Source organism: Cloeon dipterum, chromosome X (genome assembly GCF_949628265.1).
Source record: "Cloeon dipterum chromosome X, ieCloDipt1.1, whole genome shotgun sequence".
Taxonomy (NCBI): Eukaryota; Metazoa; Arthropoda; class Insecta; order Ephemeroptera; family Baetidae; genus Cloeon; species Cloeon dipterum.
In genome coordinates, this window is record NC_088790.1 from 16449854 (window position 1) to 16470541 (window position 20688).

General features: G+C 40.6%; 1 protein-coding gene across 18 annotated transcripts in view; it reads right to left on the bottom strand.

The window, feature by feature from the left end:
- Positions 1–20688, bottom strand: part of Ank2 (Ankyrin 2) — a 114946-nt gene that overhangs the window by 62971 nt on the left and 31287 nt on the right. For 9 of the 18 annotated variants that reach the window (XM_065492757.1, XM_065492771.1, XM_065492773.1 and 6 more), the window contains 22 exons: positions 20239–20385; positions 17757–17906; positions 17403–17699; positions 16778–17074; positions 16235–16418; positions 15306–15398; positions 13818–13946; positions 13297–13411; positions 12977–13051; positions 11910–12134; positions 11683–11843; positions 10608–10819; positions 8388–8592; positions 7662–7688; positions 5482–5671; positions 4524–4975; positions 3881–4128; positions 3637–3825; positions 3436–3493; positions 1735–1923; positions 520–579; positions 309–458 (listed from right to left, as the gene is read on the bottom strand). In XM_065492757.1, coding sequence (XP_065348829.1) covers positions 309–458; positions 520–579; positions 1735–1923; positions 3436–3493; positions 3637–3825; positions 3881–4128; positions 4524–4975; positions 5482–5671; positions 7662–7688; positions 8388–8592; positions 10608–10819; positions 11683–11843; positions 11910–12134; positions 12977–13051; positions 13297–13411; positions 13818–13946; positions 15306–15398; positions 16235–16418; positions 16778–17074; positions 17403–17699; positions 17757–17906; positions 20239–20385 — 3853 coding nt within the window. Of the gene's footprint in view, positions 1–308; positions 459–519; positions 580–1734; positions 1924–3435; positions 3494–3636; positions 3826–3880; positions 4129–4523; positions 4976–5481; positions 5672–7661; positions 7689–8387; positions 8593–10607; positions 10820–11682; positions 11844–11909; positions 12135–12469; positions 12488–12976; positions 13052–13296; positions 13412–13817; positions 13947–15305; positions 15399–16234; positions 16419–16777; positions 17075–17402; positions 17700–17756; positions 17907–19608; positions 20386–20688 lie in introns of those variants that run through there. The other 9 variants (XM_065492762.1, XM_065492768.1, XM_065492759.1 and 6 more) reach the window with 8 other exon arrangements.

Below are 20688 nucleotides of genomic sequence, written 5' to 3' on the forward strand. Positions count from 1 at the left end.
CTCACACCTGACTTGCATTGTATCAATATTCGGAAGTTTTCCTTTATTTTGTTCTTAAATTCAGTTAAAAAGGCTTTGGTTCAAAAAGAAGCAGATGCTTGGAACAGGCAAAATTTTATTGTAGATTTTAAGAGATTATTAATTCACAAAGGAGACTGATCTCATGCATGAGCGACGCCTTTTAATTTCTATAGAAATGATTGCATTATTTTGGTGTCATTGCAATTTAAAAAAAATCACCCTCGACATGAACATATTTTTCTATGACTTGAATTTTTAAATCGATCCTTTTTGCATTTTTTTCTCACCTTGCGTGACGGTGGTGGTTGTGGTAATGGTGGTGTGCGTGACAGAGTGTGTGCCGTCAGGCGAGACGAACTCGGAGTGCTCCTGTCTAACCACTCGAGTTTCCCTCTCAGGGAAATCTTGTTGGCTGAGTTTCGGAGTGGACGAAGAAACTACGTGGAAAAGAATAATGATAGTGGATTTACGGATTCAATCAGGTGGGTTTTAGCGTACCTGACTCGTCTTTGAACTCAGCAGGACTTGGGGGCGGCGTCTTTGAAATTCGCGATGTCTCTGCAAAGGTGATATGCTCAATCAGAACTTTTCATAAGAGGAGCAAAAACCGCCTTTTCTCATTGATATTTCTATCAAGAACTCGCTGAAAGCGACTCTATTTATGACAGCGAAATATTTGGCTCCAGTGATGTAATAAATAACCACTTAAAATATAAATTTTGATAAAGGATGCAAACAGAATGGTCTGAAAAGGTTATGAAGATGGAATTCTAAAAAATTAAATTTTTACAATAAAATATATTTATTGCAACAATATTTTTAAATTTAACTGTTTCATTTTGCAACGCCACTGTAAGGAAAGAAGAGATTTCTGCTATCTGTAATTTTTCACCTAGTTTGTGAAATTAATTCAATTATTGCAACTTCAGCATTATAATGTAATCTAAATTATTTTTGCTGTGTCAGCCGTCTTGAGTCTTAATAGCACAAAAAAGTTTCAACTGACAAACTTCTTTCAGCAAGTTCTTTCGTATCAATTGCTTTCGAACAATTTCCCAGTAAAACGTTATGATTGATTCCTTCATTCTTTTAAAACTGGTACATGCTGTTCATGCACGAAATGAGCCAAAACCTCGGCGACAACAATTAACTGAACGTGGTGCGGAAATATGCAAATTCAGTTGCGCGCAGTAACAGGAACTGAAAATTTTGGCAGTCTCTCGCATCATCAACAGGTGCACAGATTGATTGCTTCGAACAGGACACTTCGATTCCAAATAATGATATATATGGGCGAGCCGCATGATCAAAAATCATTTTCGAATTGCATGAAAAGTGGGCATTCGACTAAAACCAATGAATAGAGCAAAACTAGTGTTTCGTCATTTAAAAATTAAACAAAATTTAGCTGGTGATTTTAAAACCTCCACCTAATAATTTTGTGCAAAAAATCTAGGTCTAATTTAAACTTAAGAGAGATGAACGAATTTTGACTTGAATGCCTTGTTTCATTGTGGGGGAGGGGGGTTTCCCACATCAAAATTTCCTTGGATCCGTTATCGATTACAAATCTAATACAGTTTGCTTCATCTAAGAGAATTGTTTGTGTGGGCTTTGATTTTGACTCGAAAATCTGCGCTCGTTCCTTTTGGTCTGCCTGCCCGAGATGCCGGTTTCAGTTTTGGCAGCTACCCTGGAGGCAGGGGCTCTCACCTTCGCTTGTTTTCATTTTATCGATTCGGACAAACTCCTCCGAGATCTCTTGGCGCAGGTGGTCGTCGGCGGGCAGATGGTGCCGGCTCTCTGCCTCCTCGACGTAGTCCTTTTCCTCGGCCACGTACTTGGTCTCATTAACGTCGTGCTTTTCGATTTTCTCAATCAATTCATCTTTTGGCCTCTTGTCTGTAAACAACGAGCGGCCACTCCAACAGACTCGACCAAAATTTGCTCTGCTCTTTGGCAGCTTTTTTCAGACAGAGAGGAAGGACAGTTTTCGGGGAATTGATAGATCCAGCAAGAGAGGAAATTAAAATTCAGGCATAAATGATTCATCGAAACAGAGATTTAAACGATAATAGTATCATTCCAAATATTTATGCTTCGAGAGGGAAATATTGATTTAATGACATGACAGACCTTTTTAAAATTTATTTCATATAATTTCATGCAGTGCTGGACACTAATTAATAATAGAATCGAGTTTGAAGCAGAATAGAAAGCGGTGTTGGATGCATGAAAGCAAACGAGTGTCTAAAATACACATTTAAATGGATGAAATTGAGATATGATGCAATCTTGGGGTTTGTTAAATTTTGCACTATATCTAAAATCATTTTCTATACTCGTTTGCCCGACAAAATTAAAATTATAGCAAGAGGAAATGATAAAAATTAAAAAGCAGCAGTGGTTAAATTTTTAATATCCATAAATATATTTAAATGGTGTGTGTGTTAATTTTATTTCGCATAAATTAATAATAATATTGCTTAGAATTAAAGGGGAAGGATATCGACTAACCAACAAAAATGAAAATTGTATTTATAGAAAGCAAATCATTTAAGAAAAAAAATCGTCATCATGTATAACTGAAGCACAACAGCGTCTGTTTTAGTCTTAAATAGTCTAAAAATAAATAGTTTGTTTCATCGAGTTAATCATCTAAAAACTAAAAACTCGTGACATACATTTTGTGGGGAAAAACTGCAACAAAATTATACATGACATCTCTTGATTAGAAAAGTGTGTATGCGCAGGAAATGATTTGCAACAGAACAGGACAAAGGGTAATTATTATTATTGTAAAATCCAATCAAAAGTAAGCGTCGCATGTTTTCGTAATAAAAAACCGATTTCTCCAAAGAATACAATAAAAGCGTGAAAAAAATAATGAAAACATAATCATCCGACTACATGATAGCGATGTGATTGTGCAGGGCACACACACGAAAAATGCTCTTCCGCAGGTGTATTTTTTCCTTTTCACAGAGTAACAAACTGACATGCATTGTGTGTCAGATCTTTTGAGATTACACATGCCATACAAAATAATAATGAATTGGTTTACAAATAATTTTTGCTCCGTAGACAACAATTTCCTATCAAATAATTTTTCCAAAGTTTAAAGTGTCGTCATCAACACTAAAGGTGATTTTCCATTGCACAGGAAGGCACAAAATCTTGGTTTTATATGAAGCCATGCACTATTCAAATTAAATTTAGCTCAGCATGCCGTGCAGCCATATTTTTTTAACTGTTTAATCAAGTTTCACATAAGAGTGGTGATGTGTGTATTTTTTAACAGCTGTTTAACATTGCATGAAGCGTTGAGTGGTTGGTGCTTTAATGGTAAAAGCTCTCTATTTTAGAATTTAGAATTTTGAGTTTGGTCGTGGATGCTCTACACGTGGGGCTCACCTTCCTTGATAGTCACTATAGTTTCGGATGCGTTAAGTTCCTCCACTGACTCGGAATCCTGGAATTCGAGAAAAGTCACTATGTCAAATCGCATGTGCGTGTTTTTAATAACAAAGGAAACACTTTCAATGTTTCGGAAAAAAAATGAAATCGATCGGTATCCTTGAAACTGAATTCTTCTTACTGATCGAATCAACTCACTCTCATCAAGTCCTGTTCGTCGTAAGAGGCGTCCAGACTGATGTTCCTGCGCATCGACGTGTCTCTCGAAGGGCCGAGCTCCTCCTTGAGGTTTTCGAAGCCTGACTGGTCGAGCTGCACCTTTGCGACAGCCCTCTCGACTTCGTCGGTGACCAACTCAACGTTGAAAATGCACTGCTGCACTATGTCCTGCAAAGAATGATCAGTTCAGTGTCCGCGGGTCTGGGCAGTCGCAGGGGCTTACTTGTCGGCCAATTTTGTTTAGCGCCTTCTCCAGCGTGTTACCCGTGGCTCGGTTACTGTTTTTCTGCATCCACAGCCGCAGCATCACCATGCCCTGTTGCGGCACGCTCTCCGGGTACTCAGCCTGGATCAAACTGATCTCGGACTGTTGCACGCCGAGCTCTTCGGCCAGCGGTACCCAGTCCCGGCCAAGCAGGTTGCAGATGTCCGACAGCCGCAGGTCTGCTCGGTGGATTGACTCCGAATGGGCTGCAATTGCGGCGCGACATTTATTAAAATTGTTCATATTATACACAAAAAATCGTCCCAAGCATTAAGTCTAGAGTGCATTTCCTTACCATATTTTGGCAAGGTATGGACTTTCTCGGTATAATGTGAATAAAATAAATTGTTTTGTTCAAATTTAGGTATTGTTTCTTAGATGTTTAAAAACTTGAATTTAAGGTCTGATCGATGCAGTATATATATCCATTTTTGGCAATTTCAGACAGTTTTGGGCAATTGAAAATCAACAATCTTTCAAATTGTGGTTCTAAAATTTAGGTGAAACTGCGATTGCTTTTTCGGGAAAATGTTATTATCCCCTGCAACAGCAGACAGTTTAAGAGTACTTTTTATTGCTTTAACTTTCAAGATTCACTTACTGAAGGTTTCTCTATTAAGGGCGAATTTCTTCTCGATGAGGTCAGCCTCGTGCGGCGCCTCGGGGGTGATGTTTTCGGGCAGGACGATGTTGAGCACGCAGATGGGCGTCTGCTGCAGCTCGCCCTTGGGCACTTTGGGCTCACGCATGAAGAGGATGCGGCCGACGGTGTCCGCGTGGGGGTCCTTGACCCGCACCGTGAACGGCAGTCTGTTCTCCTTGAAAGCGTGGAAGTTGAGCTGCAGCTGCTCGCCCGACTTGGTCACTGGCACCAGGTTGCCGTTGAACTCGATCCACTGCGTCTTGCCCTCGAGCACCTCCACGTCGCGGCTCTTTGCCATCTCGCTGAAGTGCTCCTGGTGCTCTAAAGTCTTGTCCTCTTTATCGTCTGTCATGCAGAAAATGCGCAGACGGGCCTCAAGAAGGTCCACGCGTTTTGCAAACACGACAAACCTGTATGAGAAATGAAGGCAAACGTCAGTGTTGTTTTTAACGTAAGTAAATAAGTCCGATGCTTGATAGAGATAACATTAAATGTTGTCTCGACTGCAGATAATTTAATTTCGTACTTTTTTCAGGGACCAAAAGAGGCATTTATTTTTAAATAAGCGTATCTTGTTTTTCCAGAAATTTTTGTATTTCATATCTACCTTTTTCTGGACAGAAAAGTTTGAGAAAAATTGAAAATATGAGTTTTTCTGCATTTAATACAGTTGTAAAATTTCCCTAAATCTCGTTCCATTAATTACAGTTATTTTCTTCAATAACTCAATGAATGCATTTAATATCAATTCATATCTAAAAAATAGTAAAAAAATTTACCAGAGTAAAAATTCAAAATTATCATCTGGGATTTAAAAAAAATCGGATATTTTGAATGAATTTTTGTCATAAAATTCGAAGATGAAAAATTCCTTATCTCCTCGCTTTGCAATATTTAAAAGGTATTGTGGACGTACTTGGCCATGAAGGGGACGTGGATGGCCTCCTTGTAGAGCTCGGTGGCCATGCGCGTCGCCTCGCTGATGTTGCGGCAGTCCATGAGCCAGAACCTGGCCGAGACAGTGGTGGTGAAGGAGACACAGTCGTTGACGAAGGTGAGTGGCGTCGAGCCAGTCACGTCTTCCCACTGCGCTCTCGTCGTGCCGCCTGCGAATCACGCGCGGTCAGTGGGGCCGGAGCAGCGGGGACAGGGGCGCCAGGGGCCCCGCAGGAGCCCCGGATGCACCAGAGAGGCAAGCAAAGCGCTTTTCGGGAGTGGAGGACAGACAGTCAAAGCAAGTGGCGCGCCAAATTGGAGCCGATGGAGTTAATTTATTTATTCCAATTCGGGAATCTGCGACTGCGGGTCCAATTTGGCGGGATTTCGTCGGGATCGTGGCGTGAGGCGGGACGCATGCGGAACCGTCCCGCACCCGGCGGGGAAAGCAAAGCAGGAGCAGTGTTGTTCCGCCAAAAAGGTTCGACCGAACTTTGCAGCCTCACGCCAAGATTCGCCTTTTGGTATTTAGTAGAAAAGAAGAACAGTAAGAAAGTCCAGCACGTCCTGCCGGCTCGCAATAATAAGAGATCTCGTAACCATGCCAGCCTAATTCCAACTCAAATTTGTAGGAATAGTCGCAGAGGTGCGCTAATCTTTCAAGAGCTAGGTAAAATTACCAAATAAACAGCAACGATTTACGTAGCCAGATGCCGCAATCAATCAATCAATCAATGAAACCAGTCAAGGCATGCAAAAGAAGTCGCAGGGTCCAACCAACCAACTCAAACTACACTATAGTGAGAAAGTGAAAGAAAAAGTATAAACGAACCAATTCACAGGAAACGAAAGGAAAAAAACTCTAAAAAACGATTTGATAGACCTAAAGCTTCAAATGGATTTTCTTAAAATCTTTGATTGATCATCAGTCTCAAAAAATCTCCATTGGCTGACGAAATATTCCGTGTCTCGTAACGAAATCAAAACAACCAAGAGAGAGGGACAGCGAAAGCAAAGAACTCAAATGAAAGAAGAGAAGCGTTTGGTTGTAGAAAAACAAAAAAGTATCCGACAGAAACTAAAAATCTGGAGCACATCGAGTGAGGCTTGAAATCAAACAGTCAAGCAGCTGTTGGTTTCAGAAAAGACCCTTGAAGGGCAACTTTTTTACTAGTCCGAACCCCGACGACCAAAAACAGAGAAACCAAAACCAAATAAAAAGAGGCGCGCGTTTCTTTTTTTTTTAATTAAATATATATGCTTTCAGTTGAACTTATTTTCTTCGCATCAGTGTACATATCTCATAGAAAAGCAGCCTTTGTTTCAAGTGCAGGAATATATATAGTAGATATATATAGATGTCTAGAATACTGTCTTAAAATTAGATAGGTGCTGAATGCATGTCAGTGTACAAGATACAGAGCCAGTTTCGATAGACAAAAGATGTTTGAATGTCGAGGGGAGGAGCGGAGGGAAAAATAAACTACTGCTGAGAGACAAAGAGAGAGAGAGAAATAGAAAGAGAGTGAGAAATCAAAAAGTATAAAGTGTTTCGGTGAGTAATGAGCTAATCAATAGAAAACGTAAACTGAGGTCGAGAGAAAACGTAAACACAAAACATGAAACTGATTTTCTGAGGATAGGATGAGGAGAGAAAGTTTTTCCTTTAGAAATATACTTGAAAAGTTGAAACAAAAATGTACAAACAGCCATTCCGGTCATGTACGGTTTTCACTTTGATTCTATTGTTTCGTACATTCCCGACATAGCCAGAGTGACCGTAAATATACTGAGAGGAACTTATTTCCCCTTCAAAAATGGGACACAGCAAAATCCATTTGCACTTTAAGTCTGCTTTTGCGCTGAATTATAACTTTTTAGCATCTTTATTTAAGTTCAAAACGTGAAACAAACAGAGGCAACCGAGGACGAAACCAAAAAACCAGTGTGGAAAACGAGAGACTTTAGAAAAAGTGAACAAATATTTAGTTTGTCAAATGACTCCAATATTTGTGATCAATGCATGACTGTCTCAATAAAAAAGGCGGATCCAGATTCGTATATTATATAAAAAGAGATAAATAATGCATAATCGAGAAATAAATTAATCAATGTAAAAGAGAATGAGAGAAGAATAATGAAAAAAGTGTTGCCCTTTACCTTTAAGAGATCTTTTCCGAAACACCCCTGGGAAAGCGTGCAGCATATTGAATTATAAAAGTGTGAAAGGGGCCAGATATATATTTGTTTTGTACACAACAACATCAGAATTAGTAATAATGAAAACCAAACGTAGAACCATAAAGAAAAATCACATCGTCGCGCGGAAACTGATCGGCCTTCGGGGTCTCGGTTTTGAAGGAAAATGATCATAAACAAATCGCAGAGGGAGAGAGACAGAGAGAGACAGAAAAAACGCGGTAAAAGTTGGCCAGTCTGCAAAAGACGTGTTTACGTGACGTGGAAAACCACGCTTCTAAAACAAATGATAGCCGGATGGAGCAAAAGAATCAGTTCAAGGAGAACACAACCAAATCCAATAGAAAAACGAAACCAAAAACACCACACCGAAGAAGGATCAATCAAAAATACTGACTGATTCTCCATACCAAAAACTAAGTCTGTCTGTAGAGGTACAAAACTGAGAAAAAAATGCAAGAGAGAAATACCAACACAACCAAAAGTGAGATATATATAAAAATTATTCATGTAAATACCAACTCGATAATAATGGAATAGATCATATATAGATAATAAAAAGAGCCCCCGCGGGGGCAACTCGGAGCCCCGGGGGACGCTCTCTCCTAATACTCAAATGAACAAAAGCGACAACACCGAGGGGTCATCAGAGGGGGCGGCTGCCTGTGGGCGGCGTGGGCGGCTCACCTGTAATGCTGCAGAGGAGACGGAGGGTGGGCGCCTCGCCCGAGTACTGGTTGATCATGCCCTTGTTGGCCGCCTGGGGCACCGGGATGGTCAGCGTTATCGGCTTGTGGAACTTGCGCCGCCGCGGCTCCACGGTCACGATCGGCGACACGGCCACTCGGTTGCCCAGCATCTTGGCCACCAGTTCGGCCGCGATTGGCTGAGCCTTTACGCCGCAAACACACACACAGAGAAAAGTGATTTCCGTCCTGCTTTTTGATCCGTGAAATAGTAAATTTTCTATTTGAAAAGCTTCTCTTTCATTTTTAGTAAATTTTTGTCATCAGGGGCTTGGAAATAATTTGCGCTTAAATTGCCGTTTTTTTACTAAAAAAGATTTCAAATGAAAAATTGAGCTTTTAAATTCATTGTGTTTTCAAGTTTTAAAATTTAAACACGCCGTCTGATTATTTTTATGCTAATGCTTAGTTATAAATAAGTTGGTTACCTTTTCAATCAACTATTATTCTGATTAACCAGAAGCGTGAATAAAAATCTACCAAAATTTCAGAAGCAATTTCTCTTTTTAGTATTAGTTGAATTCATCTGTAATTATATTTCAAACTGCTAAACCCCTCCTGTCTACTTACAACTTTGTAATTTTCGGAAGAAAGTGCTAGAATAGTTTGCATTTTACTTTGTTAGTTGGTAAAAGAAGCAGGCAAGAACATAAAAGTAAGCAGGGCTCGACCACAAAAACACATAATATGTTCAAAAGCCGAAAAAAGAAAACAAAAGTAGACACATCGTGTGAAGCCCAAAAATGCAGCAGGCAAAATTTGCTCTAGCAGTGCCGAACATATAAAGTCAATTTAGTTTGACAACGCCCAATAAAGTTAGCTAAGGTGGATTCGAACCGTGCTTAGTTTTGAGTTCTCGTACGCGGATCACTCTCTCTTTGAGACACTCTCGTGCCGAATGTTTGATGTCAGGGTGTGCTAACTACTTTAAATAACTCGCCTGATTGTGTTCTGTTTGCCATTTTAACTAATTTTATTGGGCACTAGAAAGACCAAAATGAGACAGCACTACAGCAGCATCAAGGTTCGGGGGAAAGAGTCCACAACCAAAAGTTACAGAAAAAGTATCCTCCAAAGACCTCGTTGAAACCCATCATGCAAGCAAATTTCTAAGAACTTAGAAAAGGGGGGCTGCAAGACAAAGCCCGGGGCGTTTGACAAAAAAAGATTCAGTTCAAGGGCTTTTCTTTCATTTCCAGAATTTCAGGGGGACGGATTCAGATTTCAAACTACTTAGGAGAGGCCGACCCTTTTCTAAGTTGTAAACTACTAATTCCAATTAAATATAAGTACAATTATATTCTGATTAGTAGTGATTAGATTTTCCTCCTTGAAAACATAACAATGAAAGTTGCGAGATGTCAGATCATTATAAGCATAATCGCCGGCTTAAACGTCCGGCCTTTGCTTTGTGCATGCACAGATTGGTTATACATAACACAGCGAATGATAGATACTGTTTCGTGAGTAGTCCGATGGCTACATTCATAGATAATAAGTATATTTAATATATTATCATGATATTTGTGACTAGGGCAGTTCTCAGTTAGACATACATGTGAGAGAGTGGGTGATTTGCAAAGTTACCCTTTACGAAAAAGCATATTGTTTTTCCTGATTGATTGCATCACAACGAGGATTATAGAAAAAGATAAGTGCATATGCAGCGTCTATAAGGAATATCACTGTGTATTCAATACATGGTGTGGGGAAATCCATTCCGTTCCGGAGAGCCCGGAGAAGCACGAAATTTAGAACTAGCAGAATTATTGTGTGTGTATATAGGAACAGTCTCTTTGCGGAAAGGGACCATTATAAATTTAAGTCAGAGCGAGAAAGACGCAAATCGAAGCAAACCCCATTGCCATTCACCCGCTAAAGCATGCATGTGTTAATATCAAACTTTGAAAATAGTTTTTTTATTTACAAATACTGCAATTCCCCTGTAATTTGTGATTTTTTTAGCTAATAATTTGCGTCTGTCACACAGATCGTTTCGTCGGCAGTTTTCGTTATCGCGCGGTTCGCCATTGATTAGAACATTTTTTTCTGCAGTTGCATTTTACCAAATGAGAGAGAACCTTTTCTTTTTTGGAATGTGATTGACGGTGATCTTTTTGAGGGGCCCCGTGTGTCCCTTGCGAGGTTTGAACAGATTTACCTGCAGGCCGACTTTGATCTTCTTGGTGAGGGCGCCCTGCGGGAAGACGGCCTGCACCTGCGGGACCACGCTCGAGGAGACCATGCCACCCTCAGGGCCGATGGCATGCACCTCCTGGCGCACCCGAGACACGATCGCGAAGTACTGCGGGAACTCGGTGGTCAAAATGCGCGTGATTCTGTTCGTGTTCATGTCCTCCAACTGGGTCAGATCTGCAACAGCGACAGGTGTGCGGTTGAAACTGAGAGCATTAGCGTGTTTTTTTTCAGGTTTCTAACTGCGCAATTCAAACGTTGATAGCAAAGGAAAAATCAGATGTTTTCTTTATTTTACAATTTGATCAAGTTTAGAAAATTTAAGAAAATTTATTCCAATCAGCAATGCAAAATAATTCAGACTCGCTGATAAGGAGTTTGCATCGTTGTATAAAATTTTGGACAGAATAGAGCAAAAAGTAATCAACCCTTTAGAATAAGGAGTTGATAAAATTGATTTAACTATTGCATCGATTTTTAAATTGAAATTTGTTGTAATAGATTTTCTACAAATAACATAAAATAAGAGCGCAAAAATGACAGTGGCAAATGATAGTGCGTGTAGAATTTTTAAATACGAACAGGGAATGATTCATGTTTAATTTCTGACACTAAATTGAACTCTACAGGATCGAACACTTATGAAAAGACACCAAATAAATGATTTATGGCATTTTTACGTGCTTCGGCACTAAGGCGGTCACGTCAGGATCAGACCCTGAAGTTTTAATTTCACCTTGAGGTAGAGCGGCTTCGAGCCAGATTTAAACTTCAAATTCAAATTACAGCAATTACATCTCCGAAACTTAGCGTTCAGAATGTCACGAGCTACATTTCGGCTCTGAACCAAAAAAAAAATCGAAGAGCTTATAACCCTGAAAAACGTATTTTCAAATCAACGCAATTTTTTTCATTAATGAGCAAAGCTTTTAAACATCTGGATACTTCAGTCAAACCCCGTTGATTTAAATCACTGTGCTTTTCCTTCTGATATTTGGTAGTTTTAGATATCGCGTGAAACAGCACAAAAATATATTTACCTTCCCCATCGAAGCTCTCCTGCAGGACCTCCTGGATGGCTTCCTCGCTGGCCTCCAGGGTATGCTCCCTCCAGGTCTCGCCATTGTCCGACCTTAGGATGACGATCTCCCTCTCCTTTCCACGGAGGGAGCCAAAGTGCGGCACCTCAATAATAACAGGGCTGCGCATCAAGAAAAAAAAAACATGAGTTATTGATGCTCAAATCCGATTTCTGCGCGGTTCTTACCCAAGGAACTTGGCCCCAACGGGACCAAGCTCAAGGATTCTGCTGGAGAGCGCCTCACCCTCCATCAGGGGTGGAGGGTGGGTGAGTTTGTCCTTCTTGAGGTACCTGCAGGTCACCCTCATGGGCATAGCGGCCTTGCGCGGGGGCACGATCACCCTGACGCCCGAGTGCCTGCAGCCACGCATGGCGCCGCCCCGGGCGTCGACCATGAAGCTCACCAGGAACCTGCGAGAGCCGCAACAGAGCGTTAGTGTCGGGTTGCACGGCGCCGCGGAACGACACAAAGCATGATTCAGGGTCCATATAAAGAATCGAAAGAGTGCGCGGCGGCTCGAGAGAGAGCCCAAACTGTGTGCACGGAAAAAGGTGTGATACCAAATTCCTGGTCTAGGAAAAGAACCCTGACATGCAGCAAATTAGGCAAAATCTCGACTTGGAAATTAAATGTCGCATCACCTGATTAACAACTGAATTAAAATGAGTGCAGGAACGTATGGACAAAAGAAGGAAATGTGTGTACAAAAGATGAGAATGCAGAGAAGTGTGTGTCGCAAACTTACGTTTTCCAGTGCAGTTTCCTGATTGGCCAGATTATGAGAGCAGATGAGAGATTAATTTTTGTATGCAGAGTGAGATTTAGAAGTAAAAAGAGTGAAAACCACGCCACCACGTTGACAGTAATCAGCCCAGCCTTTCCCATTCAGACACGCATAGCAAGTTACACAAAGTATTTTTTGCGGTAATTCTGTTACTGATATTAGTACAAATGAGTACAAAAATAACGCCATCATTAGTGAATTATTTAAAAATATTATTAACACTTGCATGGGAATATTAACTTCCAGTACGGTTACGCTTCGGTCGATTCACAAAAAAATATTCTAGAAGGCAAAACAACAAACAAGGTAATTCTACAAATTTTGCTGAAATAAATTCACGCAAAATTTGTCATTACTAACAATCAGGCATGAATTAATAATTAGTAAAAGTAAAAACAAAATGTTGTAACGAACGGAACTTGGAAATTATTAAATTAAAAACAAGAGCAAGAGCTGAATTTGTCGAACCTTTCCCTTGCCATTCCTTGGCTGGGTTTGGCCACTTCTGTTGAGCCACACGCTAAAAATAAGCTGGACAAAGAGCTGTATGTCGCGTCCAAAACAAAAACAAACCAGATAAATCAGAGGGCAACAGTTCAAAAATCAAAACGAAAAATTATTAACGAGAGCAAAATCTGCATGGTTGTACTCATTTGACTAGTTCAGGCAAGCCATTCATCCTCGACACGCAAACAAAGCCCATTTTTGTGTGGTATGATCACACATTTGTGTCAGTCTCAGCCTTGATTTCAAAAAACGGCTCCGCGAGTAGCGAAACTCGGACTCACCCTACGCTGACAGGGTGTTTGCTGGCGATGTCCACGTTGTCCGGCGTGTAGTTCACCGCCTGGTAAGTTTCCTTGTGGATTGGACTGAGCGAGTCGTCGTGAACGGTAACCGGAGCTGAAAATTCGATGAGAATTCCAAGAATATTTCCTCACCAACTCTTACGCCATATAACAACGGGACGGAAATATTTTTGTAATCAAGAAAATTCTTTTATTGCTTTTATAATCCTTGGAAACGATATAACAGGAACAGAAATCAAATTTTTTTAAACTTGATTCGTTAATACTCTTGCCGAGACTTACAGTAAACGAGAAGATAAAATTGTAATTATAGAGGAAATCAATTGAAGGCAAAAGTGGAAGAAGACTTAATTAAATTGTCTGCGGAACCCAAAATGATTGAATTTAAATCGAGTTTAAATCACATTTTCAGCAATAAAATGGCTCTTAAAGAGACTTCAAGGCTAAATTCGCGACACTGCGTCGTTATTTAGGGCGTGCCCTTGGATTTGGCCACTCACCAACTGAGTCCCTGTTGTCGGCCCTTTCGTCCCTGGTGACGTCGATGGGCAGCGAGTCGTCGCCAAGGCTCTTCATCTCGTCGACGGTTAGGTATCTGTAAGGCTGGTCGCCCAACACTGTGTCCTCGCCTGAACACAAAAGCCACAAAATCAGGGCGAGTCGGTGGGGAAAAAAACCGGTCGGCAGAGCCAACGGAAAGCCAACAACTGCCACCACAAATGAGCAAAGAAGAACAAAAAACGTCGAGAGATACAAATGTAGAGTATGTACACGTGAAGGTATGGACTTCCATGGGCGAGCAGAGTTTCAATTTCAAAAGCATGCACTCGAGTGGCTCCACCGGCAAGCACTCGTGAGAAGTGATTTTTTCGTTCGATTGATCGCGCAGAGGCTCATCCCTTATCTTATCGCGCCGTGTTTGAACAGGTATAAGGCGCCGCGCGCATAAACACTCCACGCAGACGGATTTCTCTCATTGTCTGCACTCCGGCTAACTTGATCGAATCTTAATTAACCGCAGATAATGGAATGCGCTCCACTATACTTGATACGCGCGGCGCTTGAACTCGAGTGACGAAAGCGACCCGCGTTTCTACTGTAAACACATTTATTATTTGTCGTTTTGTTTTGTACGCCGGTTTACTACTCATCGAGGAAAAATGCGTTCAAATAATCACGATGAGAAAGCCGGCATTATTTGACCCACTTTTAATTTTTTAGTTCTCAAATGGATCTATTTAAATATTTCCAACGCCCGGAATTACGATCTTATATAGAGATACAAAATATTGATTGTTATATAAAATTCTAATATGATGGAAGTTTTTTACAAATTTAATACAAACTGCCTATTTTTGAGGTTTTTTCGCAGTTTGTAATATTCAATGTATAAATTTATCATCTCTACTAATATGTGTTCCCGCACGCTAATTTTAAAAATTCACTCTTTAATGAAATTTACTGATAGCCTCTTTTGCTGATTATTTATTAATCTAATCTCGTAAATAAATATTATTTTAATTAAAGAACCTCCTATACTCATAGAGCAACACGATAAGAGCAACAGGCTAAAATGCAACGATATGTACTGAAACGACAAAACATTCGCAACACAAATAATGCAGTGAAAATGAGTGAACTGCTACTTAACCAAATGTGCTATTGGTCGCTAGTGATGAATGAAAATGCAATTCACGTCGGCGAATGAGTGCGACATCAAGATGCAATTAAAGTCAAGCAAATCGGGTGCGAGAAGAAGCTCTAACGGACGAAAACACATGATAGATGCGCTCGATGGAACAGAGAAAGCTATGCGTTGTGTTGAACCCAAGTTTCCACCACAAATCAATGAGAATTAAGAGTCAAACACTGCAATTTTACAGAGTATTAAGAACGATCTCGTGTGGAATGGACAATAATATAAAAAATGAGCAGCTAATAGAGAGTCGGATGCGAAATGATTTTGTTCGTTTGACCGGCCGACTTACAGGAGAGCAGCATTTGACCCTCGTAATAGGGCAGGTAGACGTGTTGGGCGTGAGTCGGTTTGCCGTACACGGTCGACTCCATAACGTCATCACCTGTGCATTGGCCAGCAGAACAGCAGTCAAGTCATAGCTCTCTCTTTCAAATTTTGATTTTTGTTTGTTTTCTTTCATCGTCGTCGCCGCCCATTTGCCAAATTAGCACCATCATTTTAGAACCCGGAAATTCTGCTTTTTTGCAGCTGATTTGAGTGAGTAATTAAGCAAATGGAGTCTTGCAATAAAATTAAGTACTGCGGCAGCAAAATAAGGAGAAATAGGAGATCAATATCAAGCATGCAAAATTAAAAGAAAAAAGACATGCAAAGTCAGCCCAGATTTGAATGCACTCAGGGTCAGACTTTTTTGCAGCACTTTCAGCGCAGTGGGGTGTGAATTAAATAAGGATTGGTGGCTTTTGGGAAAGGAAAAATCAGAAAATTAAATTGAGTTTGACTAGTAAACGATTTCCCAGGCACAATAAATGAAAAATATACTGGAAACTGTGGATAGTTTTGGTATTAAAAAATTGGTGCTTGTGATGCAATTGGAATTTCGAGAATTTTTTGCACTCCTCAGATTGATTGATATTCTGGAACTATCAAAAGGTCTATAACATTATGCGTCCATCCCAAGGGCTCTAATCCATTCCAGTTCCCTTTAAGATCGTCGGTATTTTGCAAATATATTTTAAAACAAAAAAAAAAAATTCTAAAAAAATTTATTTTTCTGCAGGTGCCTTGTTTAAATTGGGTCCAAATAAGTGTAAAAATCAACAAAAATAGTCAAACTCACAGGATCGTGAAACATATTCACAAAACCAGAAAGAAAGAAAAAGGTTCCAAAGGGCGTTGACCTCAAAGTTACCAAGCGAAAAGGAAACGGGCACTCACCGCCTTCGTCCTCAGAGTCAGACATGAAAGTCTCCTGCATGGTCTCAGGAGCCATCACACGGTACTTCTCCTCGACAATGGTAGTCGTGGTGGTGGTAATGGTCGTCTCCGTGACCACCTTCAGGGTCTCGACCACGCTGATGTAGCCCAATTTCTGGGCGATGGATAGCGCTGTCTGACCTTGCTGCTCAAAGAAATTAAAAATCAGCATTCAAATAGAGGTTACTAACACCTGATTTTCTGACTCCGTTTTGAAAATATGATTGAGGTCAATACAGTTATTTGTTTATCAAAAGATAATGATTTCTTTGAATGCCAGCCAGGCAGAACCTAATTGAATGTTATATCAATATATATTTTTTTAATTCAAGGAAATTTCCGTTCGAGTGATGAAATAATTGAACGTAACGGAAAATTATCTGAAAATTTCAAAAGCAGTTCTGACAGGTACTTTTTAACAAATCTAGCCAACTTTTCAAAGCTTTACAGAATTTCCTAGCAACATATTAAATTAATTGGATCAAAAAAGGTGGAGTTGCTCACATTAGTAACTGCATTGGGAGTGGCCTTGTGCTCAAGCAGCAGGTTGATGATGAGCGTGTGGCCCTGCTGGGCGGCCTGGTGCAAGGGAGTGTAGCCGGCTGCGGTGCTGCTGTTGACGTCGACGCCGTGTTGCAGCAGGAACCGCACCATATTCAGCTGGCCGAAGTGGCTGGCCACGTGCAGTGGCGTGTATCCCGCCTTGGTCTTGGCGTCAACCTCGGCCTCGTTCTTCGCCAGGATGGCCGCCACGTTGACTCGGTCCTCTTGGGCGCACAGGTGCAGCGGCGCCAGACCATTCTGCAAATGAAAATTTATTAATTAGCCTTCTAAATAATTGTGTTAAAAATTCCCATCGTGTAGATAATTTTTTTCTTAAAATTTTTTGAAATTGACATGAAATCCGTTTAGGTTCAATTTGGAGAAATTTAAAATTAATTTAATATTTATTTGCCAAATTTAAAGTCGAAAATTAGGGGGTAAAGTTTGGAGCGTATTATTTATTTGTTTAATTTTTTCGGTCTGTCCCCTTCTTCAAAACAATTTTTACCTGAATATGATGGTTGAATTTTGAACTATTTTTCCAACAATAGGGTTTAAATTTTGATTTTGAATTAATGCGGCAAACCTTGGACTTGTGGTTGGGATCAGCTTGGTGCTCGATCAGCAGGGTAGACATATCCGTGTGTCCCTCCTGTGAGCTGAGGTGGAGGGGCGTGAAGCCGGCCTTGGACTCAGCGTTGGCCTTGGCGCCGTACTCGAGCAGGGTGGTGGCGATGTCCATTTGGTTTTTGCGGGCGGCGATGTGCAGTGGCGTGTGGCCGTTCTTGGCGGTGGCGTGCGGCGACGCACCCTTGTCCAGCAGCAGCAGCGCCACGTTCTGGTGGTCGTAGTGGCTGGCCACGTGCAGTGGCGTCACTCCGTTCTGTTCGCACACATTCCATTTTAACCCGCGGTCCGTGCCGAAAATCCGGTTTTTTACCTTGCCCTGCGCGTCGACCGGCGCGTCTCGCTGCAGCAGCAGCTTCGCCACCTTCATGTTGCCGTACTTTGCGGCCAGGTGCAGTGGCGTGAAGCCCTTCTTCGTCGTCGAGGTCAGCGAGGCGCCGTTTTCCAAAAGGACGGATGCAACCTGGGAGGCGTCAGTTTCACTTTTCTGTCTTATGTTCTACACCTTTCTTTTGAATTTCTTTTGTGCCATTTGGCTGACTTGTTCTAATCTTGCCACATATCCAAAATGATAGCAGTCATTTTAAATATATTGAGAGTACTTCCTTGCCAAATACGCTTTGGAAAAGTATAAAGGCGTCCATAAATATTTTTCAGCAGTGAACGGTGTGGAGTGGATATAGATATTGTTTTAATTGTCCCCATAAAAATTTAAAAAAATTCTTTATTTGAGAATCTCCACAGTTCACCAGTTGCGTACGCCCTTAGTGTTCGAATCCACCAATAGACGGTGCCAGCGGTTTCTTTCGATTTTGATGAACTTCTCCGCTGTAATTTTTTAGACTCAATCCTCCTGGTGTGCATTCTGCTTCTAGAATTAATTCTTTAGAAGTGCTGGAAACAAAAATCAGTCCAGCCAATCGCCGTTGAAACGTCGGAAAGGACTTTTAATTACGAAAAAAATGTTTTTTCACGATTCTACGGCGATTAGCTTTACCGATTTTGGTTTTCAGCAAGTCAAAAGAAAACATATTAAGTGAAGAATGCACATTGGCAGGATTGAGTCTGAAAAAGCAGCGGAAGAAAATCGAAAGTATACAATGGCGCCATCTGTTGGTGGCTTCGAACACTAAGGGCTTACGCAACTGGTGAATTACTCAGGTTATTAAAATTAAAAAACATATTTTTTTTTGGTAAAAGAAAGATCATTATTAAATTGATATAAAAATGAAAAAAATTTAAAACCGGGCCAAAATCTATTTTTTAAGGCGGGATCGCAGATTTATTTTTATTTCAAATGGATTTTATGTTAAAAAAAGAGCAAATTATGGAGCTTAAGAGTAAAGATTATGTTTAAATTCACAGTATCGAGCCACTAAAATTTTGTTTAATATTATTTCATATTTATTTTTTGAATTAATAATTTCAGCTGAATTTTATTTCAAACATCCATGTAAAAATATCTGTCGTAAATCGTGTTTTAAATATCAGAAAAAATTAATAATCCTCAAATTATGCATTTTTTCACAGAAATTTAAAATCAAGTTATATTTTTTAATAGATAGCACCTTTCTCTTCCTCAGGAAATACTCTCAGGAACTATGAACCTTTCAAGTGGCAATGGAAAAATTAAACCTTTGAACCCTCTTAGCGTGAAAAGACAAAATATCAGGAATCTTAACTGAAAATGTGTGTGTTCTAGCTATGATAGATAGAAACTTGATGCTACATATAAAGGGAACTCCATTGTGATCGAGTTCTCATGAGTCCTCATTGGTTTACAAAGTCGCGTTATTCAGCGACACAACTCTGTCACACTGCGTTTCCGTGGCAATCAGAATGGAGCTCCCGTGCCAGTGAACACCCCTTTAATGACCAACAGCCGACACAAAAAAAGCAGCCAGTGCGACCGTCGTGACGCCGCGCAGACATGCAAAACTGAACTGAAAATGTGCGGAGAAGTAGGACAGACGCGCTGGCTGCCGATTTTGTGCGTGACAAAAAGCAAATGATAGGATAGAGCGGAAGGAAACATTAGCATGGGAAGTAGAAATTTTTGAAAATAGAAGCTGCGTGAGACCTACGCTGACAGTGTGTGTTCAGTTAGTAAAATTAAATTTAATAGTAAAAAAATAAGTCTGCGGCATGCAAATAAAACAAGAAGATTCTTCAACAGTGACTTATAACATATAATAGGCCATTTATTGGTCTCATTATAATTGTCTGAATTGAGAGTAAACTTGAACAATCCTGAACACATCTTCATTTACAAGTATACAAATAAATAAATGAGTGAATAAATAAATAAATACAACAGAAGTTGAGACCCTCCGCGAAGATTGGGCACGCAAAAATTTGACCGGGATGAACGACATGCTTTTTAGAATATTTCTCAAAATGCCCCGGTCGGCGCGTCAGTGTGCCCGAGTCGGAGGAGGGTCTGCCAACTGAGAGAGAAGTGATGGAACATGCGAAAGTGTGTCCGTGCGAGAGAAGCAGCAGTGGACAGAGCTGTGCTAAGTGAAACGACCAACCCAAGCCCCAATCACAATCACTAACCAGAGGACACAGAGTTGAGAAATAAATGAATGAGTGCGATAAAGGCATTCAATTGGACTTTTGTTGCAAGTGAAAACGCAAGAGAGCAACAGAGGGGCGGTTTCAATTTTGTCAGACACAACAGGGGGGGGGGGGGGGGCTTAAATGAAGTATTCCTGATGTTTTGAGCGGAACTTTTCCATGAGATAAAGCACGTCAATGTGGTCCATAATGCGACGGCCCACTAAGAACTTTACCTCCTCCTGGCCCTCCTTGGCGGCGATGTGCAGCGCCGTGTACATGTCTTTGGTGGTGGCGTCGACGGCGGCGCCGTGCTGCAGCAGCAGCATCACAATGTCGACGTTACCTAGTCTCGACGCAATGTGCAAGGGCGTTTGTTGCTCCTGGAACAGTGAAAAAGCGGGTAACGGTTAACAGGGACGTATAAAAATTTCGTCATTAATTTTCTATCGTGATTTTTTAATGAGAAAAGTAACCCTGGAAATGACGTTTTAATCAAACTAAAAATGTTCAAAAAGTAAGTTTTATGAGGGTAATATTTATGTTGAGCTTTCCTTATGTAGACCATGTAAAAAATTACATTTAAAGGTTCTTTAGCTCATGAATTCAAAAATGCTTAAACGAAACAGGGGTCAGGAATTTTTCTCTCACTAATTTTCAAAGAATTCAATTTTTATTCCTGATTT